This window comes from Dreissena polymorpha, chromosome 2, assembly GCF_020536995.1.
Source record: "Dreissena polymorpha isolate Duluth1 chromosome 2, UMN_Dpol_1.0, whole genome shotgun sequence".
NCBI lineage: Eukaryota > Metazoa > Mollusca > Bivalvia > Myida > Dreissenidae > Dreissena > Dreissena polymorpha.
This window is the reverse complement of record NC_068356.1, coordinates 57,651,991-57,679,063: the sequence shown is the minus strand read 5'-3', so window position 1 is coordinate 57,679,063 and position 27,073 is coordinate 57,651,991. Positions and strand designations below refer to the sequence as shown.

The following is a 27,073-nucleotide window of genomic DNA, read 5'->3' as shown; positions in this document are numbered from 1 at the left end:
GGGCCCTTTATACTTGAAAATTTGGTTAAGTTTTGTGTTTTGGTCCACTTTACCCCTAAAGTATCATAGATATTGCTTTCATAATTGGAACACTCGCAAACTATCATAAGGGGACAGTAAAGGACAAGTTGCATAACTCTGATTGTCATTTTTACGGAATAATGGCCCTTTTTTGACTTGGTAACTTTGAATATATGGTTACATTTTGTGTTTAGATCCACTTTACTTCTGAAGTATCAAGGCTATTGCTTTTAAACTTCAAATACTTTCATGCCATCATGAGGGTACTGTACCTGGCAAGTTGAATTTTACCTTGACCTTTGAATGACCTTGACTCTCAAGGTCAAATTATTAAATTTTGCTAAAATTGCCAAAACTTCTTTATTTATGATTAGATTCGATTGATACATTGACAAAACAACTCTTACCTGACATACCACAATAGACTCCACCCAAACCATCCCCCTAGCCCCCCCGAATCCCCCCCAGGAATCCCCCCTCAATCCCCCCATTTTTTTTAAATTAAAGATCATCTAATAAATGACCACCACACCCTCACATTATACCCCTTGACCTTCCACCCCCAACCCCAACAATAATAAAATAATTTCTATGTCCCCGGTAGGGTGGCATATAGCAGTTGAACTGTCCGTCAGTATGTCAGTCAGTCTGTCCGTCCGTCCGAATTTTTTTTTGACCTTGTCCATAACTTTTTCACTTTTGAAGATAGCAACTTGATATTTGGCATGCATGTGAATCTCATGGAGTTGCACATTTTGAGTGGTGAAAGGTCAAGGTCAAGGTCATTCTTCAAGGTCAAATGTCAAATTTATGGTGTCTGTCCGTCCGAAAACTTTTACATTGGCCATAACTTTTTCAATATTGAAGATAGCAACTTGATATTTGGCATGCATGTGTATCTCATAAAACTGAACATTTTGAGTGGTGAAAGGTGAAGGTCATCCTTCAAGGTCAAATTTCAAATATATAGGGCGTCTGTCCGTCTGAAAACTTTAACATTAACCATACCTTTATTATATTGAAGATAGCAACTTGATATTTGGCATGCATTTTGAGTGGTGGAAGTTCAAGGTCAAGGTCATCCCTCAAGGTCAAGCTCATCCTTCAAGGTAAAAAAAAAACAATAAAAATTTCAAAGCGGCGTTCTCATGAAGTTGCACATGTTGAGTGGTGGAAGTTCAAGGTCAAGGTCATCCTTCAAGGTCAAGGTCATCCTTCAAGGTCAAAGGTAAAAAAATAAATAAAAAAATTAAAAGCGGCGTTCTCATGAAGCTGCACATTTTAAGTGGTGAAAGTTCAAGGTCAAGGTCATTCTTTAAGGTCAAGGTCAAAAAAAAAAAAAAAAAAAGCGGCATTCAAATGAAGCTGCACATTTTGAGTGGTGGAAGGTCAAGGTCATCCTTCAAGGTCAAGGTCATCCCTCAAGGTTAAAGGTAAAAAAAAATAAAAATTTGAAAGCGGCGTTTTCATGAAGCTGCACATTTTGAGTGGTGGAAGTTCAAGGTGAAGGTCATTCTTCAAGGTCATCCTTCAAGGTCAAAGGTCAAAAAAATATTTCAAGCAGCGTTATCATGAAGCTGCACATTTTGAGTGGTGGAAGTTCAAGGTCAAGGTCATCCTTCATGGTCAAGGTCATCCTTCAAGGTCAAAGGTAAAAAAAAATATTTCAAAGCGGTGTTTTCATAAAGCTGCACATTTTGAGTGGTGGAAGTTCAAGGTCAAGGTCATCCTTCAAGGTCCAAGGTAAAAAAAACGATTTTTGTTTTAAAGCGGCGAAATAGGGGGCAGTGTGTTTCTGACAAACACATCTCTTGTTTTTTTTCAAACATGGTTAAACAACACAAATATTTATTTTTATTATTTTATTTTTGAAATACCGTCCAACCATCCCACTCAAGAATCCCCCCCCCCTCAAAAAAAATAAATATTTTTTTTGTGCATTTTTTTTTGCATTTTTGGAAGATAATGTAATAAATGACCACACCCCCACACTATACACCCCTCTCCACTCCACCCCTCCCTCCTTTGTGATTGAAATTGAGATAGGTCCCTACACCTTTAAAAAGAAAAATAGATGAGCGGTCTGCACCCGCAAGGCGGTGCTCTTGTTAATATATGTCATAACTTAAATTTGTTGTTAGATCTTTGACAAGACATGACCTTGATTTTAACAGAACTTATACTATACCAAGAGACTTTTACATGTTTGTTTACAGTATGTTCATAATTAATTTTATGTTAAATATATTTATTTGCATTGCATAATAATATATGCTGGGAGTCAAATTAAGTGAATACAAGGTTTCTATAACCATTCCAGGTGAAGACTGGAAATCCATTCGCAGACTGCGTGACTCTCCCATGCATATCCTGTGTCCAATATCTCCGAGCGTACTCCTCCAGAAGTGCATGTTTGACAACGATCCCAGAATGGCCAAGTAAGGGAGTTTTTCTTTTTTGATGCACTTTTGATATTTATATATAATCCCTCTCTGTTCCTGTGGGAAATAAAAGACAACAAACTTCAATAAAGACTACAGAAAGGCCGAGTTAGGGTTTTACTTATTTTTCAATATATCAAAACGTAAAATTCTTGATATGACATGGTTGTGAATGATGAATAAACGATCGATGTTTGGCCCCATATACTTGTTGGAGTGTACTGCTACAGAAATGCATGTTTGATGAGCAACCCAGAAAAGGCAAGTAAGGATTTAAACTGTTTTGTTGTATGAACCAAAATGATGAGATGGAAATTCATGTAAAATAAAAGACAGTAACTGTGCCCCATATTCCTTATCCCAACAGAAATGCATGTTTGACAACTACCCTTGAATGGCCAAGTAAGTAGTATTTCTGTTGTTGTTTTAATTGAATTTCTTAAAGACCTAGAATAATTGATGTCTAGCCTTTACATTGGGTATTCCACGGAGTGTATTGATCCCCCATAAAGTATCTGTATCTTTATTTGTTATTCTAGGCTGACTTATCAATTAAGCCACATTTGGGAAAACTGGGTTTAATGCATGTCTGCACAGGCTAATCAGGGACGCTTCTTTACGCCTAAACTGGATTTTCATTTGAAAGATATTTATTTTGTAATGAAAAATCTCATGAAAGCAGAAAGTGTCGTCCCTGATTAGTTTTTGGGGACTGCATAAGGTGATCTGCATTAAGCCCTGTTTGCCAAGAATGAGGCTCAATGGTTAACTGCACTGTTTTCTCTATATCTGTGAATTCATCACTGCTGGTAAGGACTGCTGGACCAGAGTGAGGTGTTAGTACACAGTACACAGGGGATATAATCATTGTAATTTGAAATAAACACTCTCATTTATAAGTCTGTTAAACCAAGATAAGCTGAACCTCACTATTTTCATATTGCAATAAATTGTGCATTAATGATGTTGTAAAGACAAATAACATATTTGATTTATCTTGTGTAACTTTACAAAGTATTGTTATTTGTGGTAAGGACCAAAAAAAATGGTCCATCCAGGCTTTTGATTTCTGTATGTTTCTTGTTCTATTTTTAGAATGAAGATCAAAGGGCTGATACCCCTGCTTAGCCTGAACATATCAGACCGCAGACTACATGAGGTTATCTCCCTTGCTACCAGTATCCCACTACCAGAGCTGGAGCCAGCAGCAACCAAAGGCGATTTCGTACAGGTATGTTGATTTTGATGTAATTTTCAATCTGTAATTGAACACTTTCATTTTGTTAACCAGGTTTTCCGAAGGAAAAAACTGGTTATAAGATTGGCAAATGTCGGCGGGCGGGCTGGCGGGCGGGCGGAACAAGCTTGTCCGGGCCATAACTTTGTCGTTCATTGATCTTACAATCATTTGGCACATTTGTTCACCATCATTAGTCGGTGTGTCGCGCGAACGAATTATGTCGATATCTCTAAGGTCAAGGTCACAATTTGAGTTCAAAGGTCAAACATGGCTACAAATGAGCTTGTCCGGGCCATGACTTTGTCGTTCATGGTGAGATTTTAACATTATTTGGCACATATGTTCACCATCATTAGACGGTGTGTCGCGCGAAAGAATTACGTCGATAGGGTCGGTCGCCACGAGTAAATATAGATTGAATCTTAAACATGGGGGGGGGGTAACAATGCACATTTTGAATTGTCTCCCTTTATCAGACTTTTTTTCAAATTGAAAACCTGGTTTTGTAACAATTTTGTCCCTTGTTGACTTTCACATTTATTATTTTAAATTATAACGCAATTATAATTGTGTGACGTGTATTTTTGAAAACAAATGTAAGCAAGATTGGATTTATATTGATAAATTGATTAATTCTTTGCAGGAGCTATAATTATAGTTTACCAGGGTGTGTACATGGTTCTCTCCCCAAACAAAGACATCAAACTATGGGATAAATTAAATACTTGTTACAGATAAGTAAGACATTCATGGGGGCTAACATCTGGCCCAATTTTGGCCCCATTTCCAATCTCAAAAAGCATACACTCCTGATGATACATTTTCCCAAATGACTGCCAGAGTAAAAGTTTCCCTAAATAAGAATAAAATGAATTCATATATTTTTTAGATTGAAAATGCTCAGTTTTTCTCCTAATCTAAATCAGTGAGTTGAACATAAGCAATAATAATGTTCAAAAACTCAAATTTATAGAAATTGTAAGGAAAATACAATTCTAAATTTAAGACTTGTCTTATCATAGGATAGAGTTTTACTGCAAATAAAAACATACATCTTTACCAAGTAATATTTTCCTAATAAAGTTAAAAAATTGTTGGTTCAAATTTTTTTACACATGCAAACATTTGTAAAATAAAAAAGTTGTTCTTACAGGGTGCTACAGATATACCCTTAACCCTTACGGTTGATGACATGGGTATGTCAGAGAAAGTTCTGGCTTTGAAGCCTGCTTCTCCGCCAACACGAAGCCAGTCTCAGGAAAGTTTTAACTACACCGATGTTGAGCTGGAGTTTGAACTCAAAAAGGTCTGTAGTGACAGTTATTGTCCAATTTTAAGTTTCTTTTCATGTTGAATTAAAGCATTCTGTTATCCGGCTTAACATTCACTGGAGGTTGAACTTCAACAGGTTTATTGTAGTATCCTTAAACTAGGTCTCTCGCGTATTTTTCTGTAGGATAATCCATAGAAACTTATTCTGTATAAAGAATGGAAGCTGCTAAAAATTCGAGAGGTTTCAAAATTCTCTAAAATTTAATATTTATTTGCATGTACATATTTTTTTAAACCCTAATATGTTGATATCTAGCTTTTTGATTGATCAAATACCTGTCTTAGGCAAATTGTGTCTGACACTTTTTTGTCCCTAAAAAGAAAAGTGAAAACAATATTTACCTGTTTCCTTGCTGATTCACAGTGTTTCACAACATGGAATTGGCATTGGTCAGTTCTACAGAAGTAAATAAATTGAATTACCTGGCAAATTTTGCATTTTAGATTACTCTGAACATTTCTCAGCGTCAGAAAGATGTTGACCTGCCACTGCTGAGACTCATGATAAACAACCTTGGCACCATGGTCAAGGTCAGAACATTTGACCTCAAAGTGGAAGCATTCCTAGGGGGCATTTACTTGCAGTATTTGAAAACTGAAGGTGAGGGACACATATATGTTTTTTTTTTGTTGTTGAATTATTTCTTTGGGTTAATAGTTTCTTTTGCTTAATTCTAACACGTGTTTTGTTGGGCATGAGTTATTCTTACAAATGTAATAATCAGAGCTGCTAAACATTTTTCAAAAAAGCTTATGTGTAAAGCATCTTTATCTTAATTTATTTATAATTAATTTATCATTTATATTTTCGCTATTTTTCAAGTGTGTTTTCTATTTACATACTGAAAATGTACATTATACTATCAACGAGGAAGAAAAGTTGAGCCTCCTGTCTTGTGACAGCTCTTGTTACAATAAAAGCTTTGACTAAATTTTGGCACCGAATTTGTATGGGTTTTATTAAAAGAGTAAATTTTAAGTTTGAGATTATTTGAAAATATCATTTCTTATTCAATTTAAAGTTTTTGTGTGTGTGTTTTTTTTTAAATAAGGGTTTTATTTTAAATCCACCCTTTTCAGGTAAATTTTATTTAAAGGATATTTCAAATAAGTTTTGAAATTTTTAATTTTAAGAAACTTTAGATTGAACTTTAAATTTAAAAAATATAAAAATATCAGAAATTAAAATATGTGGCTGTTAACTCAATAATTGTTTTGGCCTGAAACAAATAATTGTTAATGCCTTGTTTATGTTCATTGTTATTTCTTGTTAATATTGCATGATTTCTCTGCACCGTTCTGTATTGTTCTGCCTTGTTGTATGTGCGCACACTCACACTTACTTCAGTTTCTGCAGACCTAGCCACACAGCTTCGTGGGGAAAGTGAGAGTCTTTGTGAAGGTAAACAGTCGTAGTGAGAAGTTTGACATCATTCTTAGCTTCACCTTAAATATTGCAGGCATCATTTACGATCACTTTTTCCACAAGATTAAATTGTAATACGCTTTAATACTTTATGATGAACATATTAAACTATGGATAGAATGAATATCTGAGAAAGAATATTGGGAAGGAAAACCTTTTTGAAATAAATATAAAATTACTTACTTAAAGTTGAGCTTCCAAAAACTTAAGAACTCAGTCATGACTAATTTTATAAGCGTAAATAACATTGCATTTTTCGTCTTGACAGGTATATTTAACAACACATTAAAATTGACAACTAAGTTGTCGTATTTCATGAGAACTTTATTATAGATTGTGAACTGTGTATAACATGAGCATTGTCAAATTCAAATCAGCATTAATCTACTTTTAGTACTTTTTGTGTTATTGCTGGATCAATATAGAATCAAATAAAAGACACATGCAAAGGCATAAAGTCTGATGTCTTTACACTGATAGTGGACTGATCATCATTTAACCTTGTATTAATGTAGCAAACAACAAGTAACTACTGTGATGACTTATGAATTGTGTGATAATGTAGTTGGGCTATGCTCTTTGAAAGGGGGTTTAATGCATGTAGGTAAAGTGTCGTCCCAGATAAGTCTGTGCAGTCCACACAGGCCAATCAGGGACAACACTTTCCACTTAAACTGGATTTTTGCTAAGAAGAGACTTTCTTTTAACAGAAAATATGATAAAAGCGGAAAGTGTCATCCCAGATTAGCCTGTGCATTAAACCCTCTTTTCACAGATCACGGCCTTATTATATTACAGCAAAGGCACCTCATTAACATGAGAGCTTTGATAACTTTTTTGCCATCTCAGCGCAACACCAAGTTCAATGTGTTTGTTACAGAACTTGCTGACAAATCTGTGATAAACTTGGTGAACACTCCAAGACCTGCCACAGGTCACTCAAATCTGCTTCTGATCAGCTTTCTCAAGGTCAGTTTGAAATGCATGTCCATAGCAACAGTTTCTAAGATTAAGAAAAAATCACTGTCAATAAAAAGGGCATTTGGTTTGGTTTCTTAAATTTTCTGTAAGTCAGATTTCTTAAGGTCAGATTTAAGCCTGTTTATTTGGTGGCGCCATTTTCCTTATTTTTCTATTTTTTATTTAATGCTTTCCGGTGGTTTATAGAGAAATATCAGTGAATTAAAACTGATAATTTCACTGTTTCAAACAGTGAAAATTATCAGTGAGAATTATCGATAATTTTCATTGTTTACTGTGAAATAACGAAATGACGTCATTATCCCAGCAAAATTCTTTAGTTAAACTCTTAAACAATGTATATAAACTGTGAAAAATGCATTAAATAAAAAGAAAATTTGGTGGATTCGGTGGATTATCGATTTTAATTCACTCGTGATAATAGAAAATATATATTTTCACACGTGGCTGCGCCACTCGTGAAAATATTATTTTCTATGATCACTCGTGAATTAAAATCGATAATCCACCGGATCCAATAAATATCCTCTATTTAATCATATGAACACTGTAAAAGCCTCATTTTCGTCATATACATGTAATTGTCAGTTTAGAAATAACAAAATGTCAGGTTAGAAATAACAAAATGTCAGGTTAGAAATAACAAAATGTCAGGTTAAAATGGCTGACTAGTGTCTGTATTTGTTTATCCATATGCACATAAGCAGGCAAATGTTGATGCTCCAGATTTGTTCATTCTATATGCAGGCAAATGTGGATGCACCAGATTTTGCAACAACCTACAAAAAGACAGAACAGTCACTCAATGTTGAGTTATCTGCCCTTGAACTTCTTCTTCACCAGGAGGCCATCTTGGATCTGATAGTTTTTGCTGAGTCATTGCGGGTAAATATTATCTTTATATTGTCCATGTGGCTTTGTCTTTAACCATGACGCAATTATGTAAGAGGTGACCATCTTGGATCTGATAGTTTTTGCAGAGACGTTACCTTTAAATGTTATTTAGACATTTTCTATATGCCCTTGGTTTATTGCTTACTCATTGCATGTAAACATTATTCATACAGTTTCTTTCAAAAATGACTTTATCCATGTAATTTGCTCATGAATATTATAAATTCATCTTCTGTTTTACCTTTTTTTGCTGAGTCATTGCATGTAAATATGTTGTATTTGTATTCTTAATAGCCTTACTCAATTTCTCATTTACTGATGAACAGAAGAATTGAATACAATATTAGCGATGGGCGATTTTCATCTTTTAAATCAACTTTTCAAAATCATGACCAAGTATTGTGTTACATATGTTGAATCTTTATAAATGAATAAAAATGTGCAATTCATTGAATCTTGGTTGTAACCAATTTCATGGGTTCAAAACGGTGATTGTGGTCATCACTTTCGAATTGTACTTTTCCTACTAAACTTCTAAAATAAAGCTGTAACTCAGCCTGCATCTGCTGTCAAAAAATAGACTTCATATTGTCCTTATTATACCAATGGTAATGGGGGCTATATAGGAGTCGCTTTGTCGGTCTGTCGGTCTGTTGGTCTGTCCCAAAATTTCATCCGATCTTCACCAAACTTGGTCACAAGTTGTATCTTGATTATGTATAGGTCGAGTTTGAATATGGGCCATGCCGGGTCAAAAACTTGGTCACGGGGTCACTTAGTGTGTTTTAAACCGAAAGTTTGTCTGGACCATAACTATGTCATTTATCGTTAGATTTTAAAATAACTTGGTACATTTGTTCACCATCATGGACGGTGTGTTGCGTGAAAAAAGTATGTCGATATCTCCAAGGTCAAGTCACACTTGGAGTTCAAGGGTCAAATGCTTGTCCCGACCATTACTTTATCATTTATTGTGAGACTTTAAAATCATTTGGCAAATTTGTTCACCATCATGGGATGGTGTGTCGCGCGAAAGAATTACGTCAATATCTTAAAGGTCAAGGTCACACTTTGAGTTCAAATATTAAAAATGGCCATAAATGAGCTTGTCTGGGCAATAACTATGTCGTTCATTGTGAGATTTTATAATCATTTTGCACATTTGTTCACCATCATTGGACGGTGTGTCGCGCGAAAGAATTATGTCGATATCTCCAAGGTCAAGGTCACACTTTGAGTTCAAAGGTAAAAAATGGCCATAAATGAGCTTGTCCGGGTCATAACTATGTCATTTATTGTGAGATTTTAAAATCATTTGGCATATTTGTTTACCATCATTGGACGGTGTGTCGCGCGAAAGAATTACGTCGATAACTCCAAGGTCAAGGTCACACTTTGAGTTCAAATGTAAAAAATGGTCATAAATGAGCTTGTCCGGGCAATAACTATGTTGTTCAGTGTGAGATTTTAAAATCATTTGGCACATTTGTTCACCATCATTAGACGGTGTGTCGCGCGAAAGAATTACGTTGATATCTGCAACGTCAAGGTCACACTTTGAGTTCAAAGGTCAAAAATGGCCATAAATGATCTTGTCCGAGCCATAACTATGTCATTTATTGTGAGATTTTAAAAATACCTGGTACATTTGTCCACAATCATTGGACGATGTGTCATGCAAAAGAATTATCTCGATAACTCCAAGGTCTAGGTCACACTTGGAGTTCAAAAGTAAAAAAATGGCCATAAATTTGGACGGCATGTCATGCGAAAGAATTCAATAGTTCAAAGGTCGAAATGGCCATAAATGATAATGGCATTATAATTATTAAAAATCGCCATAAATTTGATTCTCTTGTTTTGTGAAGACGGCATGCAAAATAGTCTGTGTCAATGCGGCACGTGGGGGTATACGTCACGTCTGTGACAAAGCTCTAGTTTTGTGACAGTTGTGTAACTATCAGGCACATTTTTTAACCAGGTTTTCCGAAGGTAAAAACTGGTTATTAGATTGGCGAATGTCGGCGGGCTGGCGGGCGGAACAAGCTTATCCGGGCCATAACTTTAGTCGTTCATTGTGAGATTTTAAAAGCATTTGGCACATTTGTTCACCATCATTAGACAGTGTGTCCCGCGAAAGAATTACGTCGATATCTCCAAAGTCAAGGTTACACTTTGAGTTCAAAGGTCAAAATGGCCATAAATGAGCTTGTCCGTGCCATAACTATGTCATTCATTGTGAGATTTTAAAATCATTTGGCACATTTGTTCACCATCATTGGACGGTGTGTCGCATGAAAGAATTACGTCAATATCGCCAAGGTCAAAGTCGCCAGGACTTAAAATATATATATTTTTAAACAAAGGGGGTTAATTATAAACAATCAGTTCAGTTTGAGTTGTCTCCCTTTAACAGACTTTTTTTCAAATTTAAAACCTGGTTTTGTGAAAATTTTGTTCATTGTTCAAATTTTTTATTGGACTCGTTTTAGTTTTAAACCATTGACCTAGTGAACTTACAATTGTTTACTACTGTTTATTATAAACCAAAACCATGTCATGTTTTTAATGACTATTGTGTTCTGTTAATGAAGACCCCTGAGATTCAGGAGCTGGAGAACAAAACCTCAGGTTGGAAGTCTGCAGATGAAGAGGAGAAGACTAAGGAGGTCGCTAAGAAAAGTGAGTTAAAACTAAGGAAGAATGATATAAAAGTAGATAAAATTTGTTATGTGAAAGTAAGGATGTGATAGAAAAAGTATGTAGAAACTAAAGTTAAAACTAAGGAAGAAGGTTATAAAAGTAGATACGATGAAATGTAAGGTGAAACTAAGGATGTGATAGGAAAAGTATGTAGAAACTAAAGTTAAAACTAAGGAAGAAGGTTATAACAGTAGATACTATGAAATGTAAGGTGAAACTAAGGATGCAATGTGAAAAGTATGTAGAAACTAAAGTTTAAACTAAGGAAGAAGATTATAACAGTAGATACTATGAAATGTAAGGTGAAACTAAGGATATGATGAGAAAAGTATGTAGAAACTGAAGTTAAAACTAAGGAAGAAGGTTATAACAGTAGATACTATGAAATGTAAGGTGAAACTAAGGATATGATGAGAAAAGTATGTAGAAACTAAAGTTTAAATAAAGGAAGAAGGTTATAACAGTAGATACTATGAAATGTAAGGTGAAATTAAGGATGTTATGAGAAAATTATGTAAAAACTTAAGTTAAAACTAAGGAAGAAGGTTATAACAGTAGATACTATGAAATGTAAAGTGAAACAAAGGATGTTATGAGAAAAGTATGTAGAAACTCAAGTTAAAACTAAGGAAGAAGGTTATAACAGTAGATGCTATGAACTGTAAGGTGAAACTAAGGATGTGATGAGAAAGTATGTAGAAACTAAAGGTAAAATTAAGGAAGAAGGTTATAACAGTAGATACTATGAAATGTAAGGTGACATTTAGGATTTAGGATGTTATGAGAAAATTATGTAGAAACTAAAGTTAAAACTAAGGAAGAAGGTTATTACAGTAGATACTATGAAATGGAAGGTGAAATTAAGGATGTTGTGAGAAAATTATGTAGAAACTAAGGAAGTATGAGAGAAAAGTAGGAAAACTGTTGGAAGGGACACTGAAAAGTGGGTAGAAACAAAAGTAACAGCATATGAAAAGTAAAGAAAAGAAACTGAGGAAGTGGCTGAGAAAAGTAGGTGTAAGTTAAGAAAGTAAGTAAAAAAAGTTAGTAGAAACTAAGGAAGTATGTTAGAAAAGTATGCAGCAACAATGAAAGAGGTGAAATATTTGGTTTGTAATATTGCATATTGGGGTCAAGTGATTTATATAGAATTATATATAAATGTATAAAACTTGTGAATTTGTCACTCCTTATTTCAGAGACAGTTTTCAAGAAGGATCCCGAAGTGATCGACCTGAAGGTGAAAGCAGGCCTCAAGATGTTCTCTGCCACAGTGTGCAGTCAGGCCAAACTGATATCAGATGTCAAAATCAGAGGCCAGTTTGTATTTAAATCCATTCTGCATTTGTGTTCAAACTCCAATAGGTACATAGATATTGTCCAAATGCCATACTGCAAATCATGATACATCGAAATGATTAAAAAAATAGGTCAGGCCTGTCCTCTATCTCTGTTTGTTCGTCTACATAAAGATGCAAAAACACATTTTTCATTTCCACTGTCCCATCATACTTTCTGTATTGAAATATTTTAACACTAAACTACAAATTCATGTATCAATACGACTGTTCACACCCTTTTTATGCACATTTTCCCAATAATTTCATTTAAACTAGACAGTCAGTTTGATTTTAACAATGAATGTTCCTACAGGCATCGAAGCAGATGTGACATTACAAGAGAGGCAGACACTTGTTGCAGCAGTCTTGAATGGAATTTCTGTTCGAGATCCTAGTCCCCTAACTCTGTACCCAAATGTAGGTGTATCTTGTTTATTAGAGCTGTTAAAAAATAATTGTAATTTCTTTATATGAGGTTTTTACTCAAGACGGACTGTTATCTTTTTTGAAGCACATTTTTGTACAAGACCAGAGAGAGTGGATTTGACCCTTAACATTGTCCTCTTGTTTTACATTTATACTTTCCTTTTTATTTGTCATTGAAGGTTCTGTAGAAGGAGAGGTCAGAGGTGTTTCACTTGAATCATGCTCCCCTATTTAAATTTAACTTTCCCTTTGGTTTGACCTTTAACTTTTTTTTCTTGTGTTTGACCTTGAAAATTTCCCTCTAGTTTAACATTGAAAATTTTGCTCTTGATTTATCTTGATTACCATTTTGTTTAACCTTGAAAGATCATTGAGATTGATGTGTCAGATTTGTTTGACCTTGAATCATGTAATTTTGTTTGATCTTGACAGATTCTGGAGATTGAGGGGTCGGAAGTGTTGACCTTAGACCTTGCTCTCTACAACAACAACACAGAAGGAGTGAGGTACGAGGACATGAACAATGTGGACATGAAGGTCAAGGTCACCATAGGGAAGCTAAAGGTCACCTTCCTTAACAAGTTTGTCATGGACCTTCTGGTAAGTGATCGTTTTCTTTATAATTTTGTCATGGATTAACTTGCAAGTGATTGTTCTTCTCATTAGAATGCTGAATATTGTTGATATTTGCGTTTAATGTTATGAATTGACAAATGGGACAATTTGACAATAGGAAATTGGCGGTAATGTTTCTCTAAAAGTTTTCATGGATTTATTTAAATCATAAAAATTATGTCTTGAAAGATAAACTGTTCTTCATAATAATGAAATTTTGCAAACCTGTGAAATATTACACATAGAATTTATGAGTTGAGTAGAGTATTTATTCATCTACCAACATATGCAATGTTATTGAACATTATCATAACACTACCGCCACTGTGGCTTTTACATGTGTTGCTTGTAGTTTCATGTGATAGGTATTAGCCAGACCAGATAACTCTTTGGCTCATCATCACCGGGATTCATAAGTTTGAAAGGGTTTTCTCCCCTTTATATCTCATTGAAGTATAGCAGTTGCCCTTGCAAGTGTATGTACTATGTTGTTACATGCTTGTTTCTGCTAATCTTGCTTATCTTGTCCAGGAAAAGTGTGGATCCGTAAACTTTAGTTCTATGATATGATGTATATACTGTTGCAGACTGCAAAAATCCACTTCTGTTAATATTCCTAAACACTTAACAAATCCTCACAAACAAAATCTGTGTTTCCTTTCAGGCTTTTCTGGAAAATTTCCAACAGGCCAAAGCCAAGTTGAAGGAGGCCAGTGCAGCTATGGCTGAGATTGCCCAGGATGCAGTGCAGAACTTCCAGGTATGATGTGGGGCTGATTTGATGAAACATACAGTAAATAACCTTATTATCGTCCCAGTGGGTATTAAATTCTTGGTTGGTAGCCAAGAAGTTGTTTTCGGGGGAATACTGGGATTTAAGGTAGAACTTTTATGTAGGTTTGACATTTGTGTGAAGGCTTTAGACTGATCCGCTGCTGCAAGGCTTGGTGTGTTACCCCATTGGCCTTGTTGCATCCATACTGTAGGTGCAAATTGACATCAATGAAATCCATTTTTGTCTTATGTTTCTAAACAAATGCGAGCTCAGCCATTGCTGAAATTACCCAGAATGCTATGCAGGAACTTCCAGAAATGAAACACGCTTGCTATGCTGACATTTACTGAAACAACCTTTCCACACTATTTTTTTTGATATCTCAACACAGACCAGCTCAGTGACCAAGGACCATTTTGTAATCGGATGTCAAATAATCTGCTTGCCCCATTAAATAATGTGAATCTAACATAGTACACACTTTGGCAACATAGCCAATAAAAGAATTCATGATGAGAGTGGTCACTCCTATCCAGGCTATCCTCCTAGTCAAGATGAATTCTAGCACCATCTTTGTTTCTCAGAATACACCCTCATATACAGTCACATGAATAGCACATAGTCTGTTAAATTAGCATCCTGTAATTGACCTACCCCAAATATTACTGTTGTTCAATAATATGTCTGCATTCATATTTTATAACAAACTTGATCAATCATAACAGTCTGTTAAATTATTTAAGTGCTGATAAATGATAACAACATGTGTAAATGTTTACATGACTTATAAGCAATAACAACAATTAAAAATTAGAAAAAACTGTTGCATATTACAACAATGCTTATAAATTAAAACATCACATATTAAAGATACCAGTGGGTATAAATGACAATTAGACTTCTAAATGCTAATAGCATTTATAAATTATAACAAGTCTTATAATAGTTCTGAATGATAATTATTTATTGTAAAACTCTTTCTTCTTGAAGAGAAGAATGCTCCATTCAATAAATGCTTCAAATTTAACACGATTTCACTTCCATGTGAAGCAGCTGTCTACACTCATTCACATAAAAATTAGCATTGATTAATGTAGTTTATTGTGTTGATGTTCTTCCTTCAGGAGACTGCTTCCAGACTGTCTCTCCTGGTCGAGATGCATGCACCATTCATCTTCATGCCCCAGACTTCAAGGTCGTACAATGTACTGCTGGTGGATCTGGGTCACCTTCAGGTTACAAATAGCTTTGAGAAGCTGAGCTCAAGGTCGTCATCAGGGATACCAGCTGTCCTTGACAAGATGAGTGTGACCTTGACGTCTGTGAAATTGTCAAGGTCAGTTGTATTTGGTGCCTAAGTGCCGATTAATTTTGTTTTAGTACCTTGTGACTGCAGTATTTAATTAGTTTCAAAAATTACAATGGGCATTTGTGTGTGTGTCATTGCCATAGTCAGCAAACACTAGGTCAACAGTTGAAATATTAGAAAATCCTTGTTATCTTGACAATGCCCCAGCCAAGTGCAATTGCAGGACTTGTCAAAAACTAATGTCACATGATCAAATCATAGAAAACAACAATAAATAAGCACTCTAGAAGCTACGTTTTTGCTCATTCTGACTGAAACCTGGTGGGAATATTTATCTTGACAATATGAAGGCAATGCTGTTATATCCAATACTAAGTGTCAATGACCAAATAACATTTGTACCAATAATGAGTTATTTTAGCGTTTTTTGTTACTTTCAAGCTTGAATTTGTGGTCATATAACAAAATAGCAGGGTACCTGAAAAAGTGACATTTTTAGCCATGTGGCACTAAGTATTGGAAAATAACAACACATAAAGAGGAGATATCATACTGCTTTGAGATAAATAACTGGATATTTATTTTTTGTTGACTTAAACAGTAATAGTAAGTGGATTATTACAACATCAATACTTTCTTAGTTTAAAAATTAATGCTTAGTTGACTGAAATGATAATATCGACTGAACTCCAACAGTAATGAGTAGTGGACTTAAACATAAACACTAAGTGGACTTAAAATTAATAATTAGTTGATTTATACGTTTGTTTAGAGCCATAGTGGATGCCAGTCAGTTTGTGAAGTCAGAGGTGGGGATACTACAACCTGTGACAATATCAGTGAATGTTTGCCACAACCTGTCTGCAGCCTGGTACCATGACTCCCCTGATGTCAGCATTGAAGGGAGCCTCAACATCATGCAGGTAAAGTGAACAAATCTTTATATGGGGTTAGTTCTGGGAAACTGGGTTGAATGCATGTGCGTAAAGAGTCATCCCAAATTAGCCGGTGCAGTCAGCACAGGCTAATTAGGGATGACACTTTTTACCAAAACTGGATTTTTGTTAAGAAGATAATTCCTTCAAGCTAAACATTCAGTACCTGGAGCTACATGTAGGCAGAGTTAATATGTGAATGACATGCAGGTTTCATTCATCAAATATGAGCAACAATTAGGATGGTCATGATTAAATCTGAAATGTTTCCTGCCCTCTGCTGACAGATACTCATAATGATATTCACAATGTTGCAATATGTTTGCATTATGTGGTAACATAACTCCCCTGATATCATTGAGTGGAGTCTAAATACAATGCAGGTAAAATTAATGGGAAGGGTTAATTTACAGGTCAACATGTTATGGCATTAGTCAGAGGTTTGTGACATAACATGCTGGATGAAGGATAGTATAGTACCTTTGGTTAGTTGTTCTGCTTTATTTGGTCTGCTCAATTAAAAGATTAAGTTGCCATGACGATTAAGTAAAATTCAGCACTTAGACAAATTCAAACTTATATAATTTGGTGTCCATCAGTAATGAATACAAGAACAAAGAAATTTTAACTTGTCGTATGGATTATAACTGATTACTAGCAATATACACATTTAAGTCAAGGATTACTTTTGCATTAGATGTACTTTAGCAATGAGTGCACACATTGCTTTTAAGTTCTTCTTTTATAATGTGCGCGTGTGTCACATTTTCAGATGTGTATGAGTCAAGGAGATTTCACAGCCATGATGCTGACACTGAATGAGAACCTGTCTGAAGCGCAGGATAAGTCCCCTGGCAAGTCTACTGTAACCGTTGAAACAACGGCTCCTGGATTAGAGGATGTGGTTACCAAGGAAACATCAGGTAAGCTGACAGTTCCGTTTGCTTCATGTTGGAAATGTGTTGATATTGTCGTTTGTGTGAGAAGATAGGATGACTTATTGAATGTGTGAATATATCTGCAGTTATTGCATAAGAGAAATATATCTCATCGCCTAGAGCACACAAATAAAGACAATCTATTTGTTTAGATCAGCTTTCTTTAACATCGCTAGATGTCTTGCAAAATTTCTTTGAACAGGTGGGTAAAAGAGAGAAAATGAAAACATAGAAATATGCCTCATAATGGAAAAATGCTATGCCTATAAAAGCTTTTTGTTTGAGAAAAAAATGTGGTAGTTTTAGAATATCTTATTGTGTCTGACTGTGGGATATAACAGCACCAGAGCATGGTTAACAAATCATCCCAGCAAGGCATGATGTCTTACACAATTTGATTTTAATGCGGTATTATGTCAAATGGCAATGTCACTGTGTAACCTTACAGCCCCTGTGCAGTGTTCCCCAGACACCCCTGTTCCCACCTCTCCCAAAGAGGCCTGGTGCAAGCTGAGGTTCAACTTCATAGTGAACAGTCTCACTGCCACACTGTACTCCGGGGAAAGCCAACTGGTATGCATTGCAGGGATTGTTAGTATGAATGGAAGAAAAAGCTAAAAAATGTGGGCTGTGTTTTTTCCCTTTGTGTGTTTTTTAAGCAGATTTTCCGAAGGAAAAAACTGGTTATTAGATTGGCGAATGTCGGAAGGCGGAACAAGCTTGTCCGGGTCATATCTTTGTCGTTCATTGTGAGATTTTGAAATCATTTGGCACATTTGTTCACCATCATTAGACGGTGTGTCGAGCGAAAGAATTACGTCAATATCTCCAAGGTCAAGGTCACACTTTGAATTCAAAGGTCAAAAATGGCCATAAATGAGCTTGTCCGGGCCATAACTATGTCATTCATTGTAAGATTTTAAAATCATTTGACACATTTGTTCACCATCATTGGACGGTGTGTTGCACGAAAGAATTACGTCAATATCTCCAAGGTCAAGGTTGCCACGACTAAAAATAGATTTATTTTGAAACAAGGGGGGTAACTTTGAATAATCAGTACAGTTTGAGTTGTCTCCCTTTACCAGACTTTTTTTTCAGATTGAAAACCTGGTTTTGTGACAATTTTGTCCCTTGTTCCGCTATATATATATTGTTGCCTGAAGCTGTTGTTTTCAACTCCTCTTTAACTAATGGATGGTTTTGCTGATTTTTTTTTAGTGGAATAACGTTAATGTTAAGATGATTGTAAAGAAAGAAATTTTTGCAGCGATTTTTTTTTTGGAGGAATGTTGACCATTTGTCTGTGTTTTCACTGTATAATGTGTAGTCTTAAAAATTTATGTTTTAAATTACTCCTTAAATTCTAGATTGCGGAATTATGGTTCTTTTTTTGTTTTTTCACTATAGTCTATAGTAAAAATGTTCTGTTTTTAGCTCTTCTGTAAATACTTGCTGATATTGCTCAAACTTTCAGAGTTGAATGATTTTAATGTTTAGATGATGGTTAAGAAAAAGGTAGTGACTTAACAAGTTTTGGATGAATAACGGCATTTTGTTTTTGTCTATTGTAGAATACTAAGTGTACTTCTCTTGGTGCTGACATGTTTTGTGGGGGCATCAGTGTCTGTGACACATTTCTAGCCTTGTACATCATGTGAAAACATTCTCATATCCAGTTAAGGAAATAACAAAATAATAATTGTTAGCTACATGGCTTATTTCTACTTTGAAAGAAAAAACACTTAGTTTCCATTGGACCTGCCTGGCTTTGCCAATGAAATAAGAGTATCCTGTATGAGGTGAGATTAATAGCTAAGGACATTAACTTTTCAATATTTTTCCATCGATTATGTGCCCATCCATTTCAGACCAGTGGGCTGACCAAGAGGGACTACAGCAAACTGCTCGGCAGCTTTGGCCTTGACCTGATTTCTCTGAAAGGTCAAATGATGTCCAACAACTCCCTAGAGGTCACGGTGAAACTGCGGGACATGACCTTGGACGACAAGAGGATACAAAAACAAGGGGGTATAACTAAGTAAGTCAAGGGCATACAGAAACAAGGGGGCAAAACTAAGTAGGTCAAGGTCATGCATAACTGATACGTTTATGGTCAGTGACTTTCTAAAAGGGCTTATTAGACACATTTAACTACTTCCGTAAGTTGTTGTTTAATTTGAATGGGTCAGTCATAGACTTTAGAAGTAAATTATTATTTATTTTTTGGTACGACATTAAATCTGCTATTTTGTTTATTATCATGCACATTTTTTAAATAAAATATTTTTCAAAGTATTTTTGCATCTCTATATATCTGTCGCTTCTGAATCCATAGTTTACAGTGTATCAGTTGAGTGAGTATTTGTTTATTTTTTTATCTGTACTGACCTAGTCCTGATTTCTTAAAATTTATTAATTCTTCTTGAAGAGTTACTGTCTTCAGTGGTTCCATTTCTATTTAAACAATACAGTGCAATACTAAAAAAAAATATATTAACTGTACTTACCTTTAATACTTGAAATAATTTAAAATGTTTGCACATTTTATCGCAATTTTATTAAAAGAAATCATAACGGAATCCTTTGTAAACAGTTTTAGAGAATATTTGTGAAATCTGTGCCAGGTCAATCTATATCATGATTAACCTCTGATGATCATATTTTTACCCTCAGAATGATGGAGAGAAGCAAGAAGGGAGGAGCCAGGGATATGATTGATGTGTCATTCAAGCAGGTGGCTGATGACAAAACAAGTACGTCAAGTGACAGTGCGCTGGAATTAGATATATACCTACTGTGTGTTTTGTATCATCTGATATCGTACCAGAAATTCAATACTGTCCCACAGTCTTAAAATTTGATCAATAAGGTTTTTGACCGATGACTCAAAGAAGATACATACATGCTTTATGTTCCATATTATTTGGTATTTGAAATAATTGTCCCACTGAATTAGACAGATACTTCAAATAGATATATTTGCTGTAAACTAGTTTGGACACAATTATGTTCTTTCTTCTATATTATGACTGAAGAATATATTATCTCAAAATTCTGTTTTCAACTCCCCTTTAATTGCATGGCAGATTTGGCTCAAACTTTCACAACTTAATAATCTGATATGTGTAGATGGATGTATAAGAAATGTTGGCTGCTACCAGTTTCTTCTAATTGCACTTGTCTGTTTTTCTCGTTAGCGTATAAAGTTCCCAACATAGTGTGCATGTAACAAACGGCTTGGGGGATTTTTTTTAAACTTTGACAGCTTAATTATGCTGAATGGGTCAAGTTCCCCACGGGTACTACTTCCCCGTACCCAGGGTACTTTGAAGTATACTTCACCGTACACCGATTTTTTAATTATACTTTTTGGTACCCCGGTATACTTACAGGTACCCCATCTCTCCTAACAAAATAAAATTCGTACCCAATTTTTTTTGTACTCAATTTTTGTTCGTACCCAATTATTTTGCTTACCCATTTTTTATCGTACCCAAATTGTGTTTTGTACCCAAATTTGTTTCATACCCAAATTGTTTTTCGTTCACAATTTTTTTGTACCCAATTTATTTTGGCATAATTTTTGCGTACACAAAATATTCGTAACCAATTTTTTTGTACCCAAACTTTTTGTACCCACATATTTTTCGTTCTTAAATGTTCGTACCCACATTTTTTTTATAACCCATATGTAAAAATTGTGGATTCGAACATTTTGGGTATGAAAAAAATTGTGAGTACGAAAATTTTGGATACGGAAATAAAAAAATGGTACAAAAAATTTTGGTTCGAAAACAAATTTTGGTACACAAATTTTGGGTTAGGAAATATTTGGCTAAAATTAATGTGGGTACCAAAAAAATTTGGGTACGAAAATTTTTTGGGTACGAACAATTTTGGTAACAAATTTTTTATTAGGAAAGATTGGGTACCTGTAAGTATACCGGGGTAGCCAAAAGTATCATTTGAAAATCGGTGTACGGTGAAGTATACTTCAAAGCACCCGGGGTACGGGGAAGTAGTACCCGTGGGGAACTTGACCCATTCAGCCTTAATTACCTTACTATTAAGATTATGTTAAAGGAAGGAATTTTTGTACATCCAGCTATGGGGCAGTAATTACTCTTATTCTTTACAGTGTCCACTGTATAATATTTAGTGGATTTTTTGTGTCCAAAATGTGTTGTGAGTGTAGTTACAGAGCATAAGTGTCTCAGACATATTCCTGGTTCTATCTTTTTTATGGAAATGAACAGAAGAAAATTGCTGACATGAGGCCAAAAACATCTAATGATATGATGGAAATGAACTTATTGATGTGTGTTGTTTCAACAGAGTTTTAATAGACTACAAGTGTTTACCACCAGATGTTATTTTGACAATTCAGGCATGATAATGGGAAAGTATTTTCTCCCCCCATTTTCAACTGACGTTCACATGTATTTTATCAGTTGACATTCACATGTACATTTTCAGTTGACGTTCACATGTACAGCCTGTACCTCTGTGTGTGTCTGGACTTCATCATGGCGGTGGCAGACTTCTTTGTAAAGGGTCTGCCCTCTAAGGAGACTGCCTCCACACATCCCCCACACCCCACTGACGAGAAGAAAGGCGAGTTGTCAATGCTTTATTTTGGTTTAAAAGGATATGTCAAAATTTAAGGGTTAATACACTGTTTAAAATAGTTTGAAATCAAGGTGAAAATTTGCTTTGAAAGAATAATGAAAATGTAGGTATTAAAAATGCCTGATTGCTTTTTTTCATTTTTTTTAATGATTGATGATTTTCATTGTTTCACATAAACAATTTTTTTTGAAGTTTCCTTGTTATTGCATTAAATGAATGTATTCATCATCAATACTGGACTCAACATTTATTAAAGTATGTTATTAAAATTTTGACGTCCAAGCAGCCACTTTATTAATTGTAAATATCCAGTGGCAACTGTTAAGTGAGAATTTTGCGTTACTATGGTTACTTTCAGCTATAAAGGCCAAGCCGGAGAAAGTGCCCGCCCCTTTGGGAGAGATGAACATCTCCGTGGTGATAGACAGGCCAGAAATCATCATGATAGAAGACCAGGCCCGGGAGACCACCAATGCTCTCATGCTGGATGTGAGTCTTCACAGAAATAGTATTTTAGCCGCCCTCTGGGAAAACAAGGCTGAATGCATGTGCGTAAAGTGTCGACATAGGCCCATCGTCTCAAAATTTTTCAAGTATGCCGATGGTCGTCAACCGTAATTGGATAACAAGATTAAAATTACATATTTTTTTATGATTTGCTAGGCAATAAAACAAAACTTTAAAAGTATTAAATGATGTGAAATTATTTATCACTTGTCATTCTTAAATGATTTCTTTTAATATAATTTCAATTATGAGTTTATTTGCATAACAAAAGTATTATTGTAAAAATCCACCATCTTAAAATTCTTTAGAAAAATACGAAAGTGAACTTGTTGGAGTTCAGAAAAAAATTCTTATAATAGTAGATGTCCTAAACCTTCACACTATTGGGTCTTAAAAAAAACTGCAAACAAGTTTTTTAACAAACAAAAAACTGCTTTCATGCATTTATCACTGATGAGTTGTTCAATACTTATTTCAGATGGAGTTGAAATTCCAAATGTGGCAATGTCCTGAGACTATGGACATGTCAGCCAGTATCAGAAATCTGGGCATTGTATCCAGTAAATACAACAGGACTGAAGGCGGGGCACAGGTGAGCTTTTATAAATATTTATATATTTCACTGGTTTAATGTTTTGCAAAATCAGTTCCCATGGTAACTAGTTAGTTCAATTTTCCATTTAAACAAGTTTCACAAAGTCAGTTTACCACGGTAACTAGTTTGAAAAATTTCAGTGTCCATGGTTATATTTTGATAAGTTCATTTTCCATGGTAACTAGTTTGACAAGTTCAGATTTCATGGTAACTGGTGAAACAATTTTAGTTTCTGTTGTAACGAGTGAAACAAGTTTAGTTTCTAGTGTAACTAGTACAATACTGGATCCAGTTTTTACAACAGGACTGATTTATGAGCTTGGGTGAGTTTAAAATAGTTATTTGTCCCCTACCGGTTTCACCGGAGGGGACTTATGGTTTGCGCTCGGTTTCACCGGAGGGGACTTATGGTTTGCGCTCTGTGCGTCTGTCTGTCTGTCTGTCTGTCTGTGAGTCTGTCTGTTTGTCACACTTTTCTGGATCCTGCAATAACTTCAAAAGTTCTTCATATTTTTCATGAGACGTGAAACATGGATAGATGGCAATGTGGAGATTATGCTACGTCAAGAATTCTGGTTGCTATGGCAACAAATAGACTAGAAATACTGCTGAAAATGGTGGTTTTCTTGATCCTGCGATAACTTTAAAAGTTCTTAATATTTTTTCATGAAACTTAAAACATGGATTGATGGCAATATGGACATTATGCACATCATTTTATTTTGTTCTTACGTCAAAAATTCTGGTTGCTATGGCAACAAATATATATAAAAAATCTGACAATGGTGGAATTTCTGACAATGGTGGAGCCGGTAGGGGACATATATTGCTTGGCAATAGTCTTGTTAATATATATGATTCTATTGTTACTAGTTTTGATGATTGTGTTTCTGTCGAGGAAATAAAATGGAATGAAACAGGAGTGAAATCTTTTCTAGATGTATATATAAATAAGAACATAAGAATGTATAACTCGTGTTCAACATCAGTAGGTTAAATAGGAATTAGGGCCATTATTTCCTAATAATCTCATTAAAACTATTGGTTTTTAAGTTAAACAAGGTTTTGATTGTTGATGTATGTAACCCTGTGTATTTCAGATCCTGACCCCGTGTGACATCTCGTACTACAGCAAGACGCCCCACGGCCAGGGGGCTCACATGGACGTGTCAACCTCAGACCTCATCCTCAACATCTCCCCGGCAACCATCAGAACAATGTCAGCCATCGCTGCAAGACTGGCCCAGAATGATGTACGAGCTTGGTTTTACTGTTATAAATATCAATAATAAGCCAATCCATGTCAAAACCCGTCTCAGTGACATTTTCTTATTTATTGTGGTTGTTGTTTTCAAAATGATAGTAACAGTATTATTTTTGTGGTTTTATGTTGGTAAGATAACAAAATGTATTCACACTATTCACAAAAACATAACGTAAAAAGTTGCATATCTTAACAATTTTTTAAAAACTACAAACGTAAAGCACCTTCAGCATATACCCTTACAAAGTTTGGAATAGATCAAATTGGAGTTACTCTGTCTGTCGATCAGTGGTCAGTTTTTCCGCCCATAAGATTTTGGAGGAACTACTTCCAAATTTCACAAGCACTTGAAATAAAAGTTTAAATATGTCAATACCATGAAGTGTAGATTACACACTCTTAATATGCCCAGCCGACCACATAAGTTATGTGCCCTTGAACTTTTTTTATGCAGAAGCATGACATTCTAAGTTTGCAGAGGCAAGACACAATATTTACATGCAGTCATCCATTTATTTCTTAGTTATAAGCCCATTAATTAGCCATGGGCATGGCAGCTACGTCTGTGACAGCATATTGGAGACATTTTAGTCACATATGTGACAACGCTCTAGCTTCATTTATTATATAAGCTTTGCTCTGCGAAAAGGGGGTTTAATGCATGTGCATAAAGTGTCGTCCCTGATTAGCCTATGCTGACATTTTTAGCGTAAACTTGATTTTTGCTAGAGACTATCATGAAAGCGGAAAGATTCGTCCCTGATAAGCCTTTGCCGCATTAAACCCCTTTTTCACGGCCCATATTTTTTCTTTAGGAACATACTAATGTTTTAGTTGTAAAAATTAAAATGCAGTCATAAATTAAATTTCCTTTAGACAGTTCCATGAAACCATCTGACCCAGTATGATTGTAAGAAGTAAAAAGCCATTTATCGTGTAAACTCGTGTGTAGTTATTCATTTCTGTGCTAAGGAGGCGGTTAAAGAAGAGGACAAAGTTCCCGCAGACCTCTGGCAATACAAACAACTCAAGGACTGTAACTATTGGTTCTTTAAAACTGGTATGTGTCAGCATTTTGTTGTTATAACAGCAGCTATTTGTATTGTTTGCAGCATTTTGTATTTGAGTATTTATTTGAAGTTTGTGAGATGATGCATTAAGACTTTCCTTCTGAATTTTAGTGTGAGCATTTTTTTACGGATTATTGAAAGAAATTGCATGTTTTGTTTTTGGTTTGAATTTTGTGTGTTTTCTATATGTATTGACGTTTTCTGCATTCAACAGTTACCCAATAAAGTGATAATGCTTTACTCAATGCTGAACGAATTTTTGATTCCGAATAAATTGAAATCAAGGATTTACTTGAGTGTGGCAATGTGCAGCAAGGTAGCATTGTCATGAGACAATTGTATCTTTATATTGTATTAGCCATATTGTTCAAGAATGGGTATAATACCATATGTGCCAGTGTAGCTCAAGACAAGCCTGTGTCTGGTCAGGGGCTACCCTCTCTGTTGAAAAGTCACACAGGTTTTGTGGCTTCATTAGTAAACATTATGACTCCTCATCAGAAATTATGGATGAAGACACATATTTTGAGCTACACTGTTAAGATATGTCATAAGACCTATTTTTACAAAATAAGGCTCATATAGAGAAAAGGGGAAAGCAGTAAATATAAATAGAACTAAATCTTGAGTTATAGTTGTAATATATGGTTATGACTCCTGGGGCAGTTTTCAAAAAAAACATCACCATAAATTTCTTAAATATGTTTGCTTAAGTATCAAATTTTCATATATTGCAATTACTTTCTTAAGTTATGAATTTCTAATATTTTGAGATGGTTTGTTGAACCCGTGAGCTTTGAGAATGGACTCAAATTTGTCTTGAAGATTTTTTAGCATGTTTCATTCCTTTACTTGCATTTAGTCTTATGCTGCATGTTAATGAATTGTGCTCCTTTCTATTTTGTTCTAGAAGAGGGGTATGATGGTAAGTTGACTTAACTTAGTTTTATTATTGCAGTTCAATTATTCTATCATCTGTGCCTAATTATACTTGTTTCTTTACCAACTTGATTGTTTTGTTTCAAACTGAATGTGCTTGCCTTCATGAACTTTATTCTTTGCGGAAAGGAAATGGTCGGTGTCTTACTTGAGAAGCCTTAATAGCATTTAAATGATTTCTTTCACACTGGACATGACCTGTAGTACTAATGTTAATGATATGATTACGTTGTTAATAGTATTGGGAATGATGATGACAATGATGATGATGATGATGATGATGATGATGGTGATGATGATGATGATGATGATGATTATGATGATGATGATGAAGGCACTGCAGTTGTTTGCCTTTGGAAAATACTCACTTTTCAAAATTAAATTGTTTCTTAAAAGAAATATTGCAATTTAAACAATCATTCAGGTTTATTGAGAGCAATCAATGTACAACAATATCCTTATAAAGCAACGTTTTTGCGATTGTTAACTTAAACAAAAAATGTTGTTTTTTTAAGCTCAATGATGTAACAATATTTAATTTTCTTTCAAATGTATTCTTGATTTTCAGTTGATTCCAGTCATAATCTGCTAGCAGGATTGTCTGGGGAGACACTGGAAACACGTGGGGAGAAGGTAATGTATAGAGTTTAGTGTGAAATTGTTGTAGCGTCGTCTCATGTCGTGGTCAGA

At 35.0% G+C, this 27,073-nt stretch overlaps 1 protein-coding gene across 1 annotated transcript in view; it reads left to right on the top strand.

Moving 5' to 3' along the window:
- The window catches only part of LOC127869751 (intermembrane lipid transfer protein VPS13A-like), a 172,802-nt gene that overhangs the window by 42,143 nt on the left and 103,586 nt on the right, over nucleotides 1-27,073 (top strand). Inside the window, exons 21-44 of the mRNA XM_052412411.1 lie at nucleotides 2,342-2,459; nucleotides 3,558-3,693; nucleotides 4,856-5,008; nucleotides 5,479-5,635; nucleotides 6,383-6,436; nucleotides 7,341-7,429; nucleotides 8,189-8,352; nucleotides 8,662-8,731; nucleotides 10,930-11,017; nucleotides 12,238-12,362; nucleotides 13,237-13,404; nucleotides 14,084-14,179; nucleotides 15,319-15,530; nucleotides 16,276-16,426; nucleotides 17,211-17,361; nucleotides 17,825-17,949; nucleotides 19,248-19,417; nucleotides 20,053-20,132; nucleotides 21,856-21,993; nucleotides 22,367-22,497; nucleotides 22,994-23,107; nucleotides 24,211-24,363; nucleotides 25,347-25,434; nucleotides 26,952-27,016. Of these exons, the coding sequence (XP_052268371.1) occupies nucleotides 2,342-2,459; nucleotides 3,558-3,693; nucleotides 4,856-5,008; nucleotides 5,479-5,635; nucleotides 6,383-6,436; nucleotides 7,341-7,429; nucleotides 8,189-8,352; nucleotides 8,662-8,731; nucleotides 10,930-11,017; nucleotides 12,238-12,362; nucleotides 13,237-13,404; nucleotides 14,084-14,179; nucleotides 15,319-15,530; nucleotides 16,276-16,426; nucleotides 17,211-17,361; nucleotides 17,825-17,949; nucleotides 19,248-19,417; nucleotides 20,053-20,132; nucleotides 21,856-21,993; nucleotides 22,367-22,497; nucleotides 22,994-23,107; nucleotides 24,211-24,363; nucleotides 25,347-25,434; nucleotides 26,952-27,016 (2,996 nt within the window). The remainder of the gene's footprint in view (nucleotides 1-2,341; nucleotides 2,460-3,557; nucleotides 3,694-4,855; nucleotides 5,009-5,478; nucleotides 5,636-6,382; nucleotides 6,437-7,340; nucleotides 7,430-8,188; nucleotides 8,353-8,661; nucleotides 8,732-10,929; nucleotides 11,018-12,237; nucleotides 12,363-13,236; nucleotides 13,405-14,083; nucleotides 14,180-15,318; nucleotides 15,531-16,275; nucleotides 16,427-17,210; nucleotides 17,362-17,824; nucleotides 17,950-19,247; nucleotides 19,418-20,052; nucleotides 20,133-21,855; nucleotides 21,994-22,366; nucleotides 22,498-22,993; nucleotides 23,108-24,210; nucleotides 24,364-25,346; nucleotides 25,435-26,951; nucleotides 27,017-27,073) is intronic.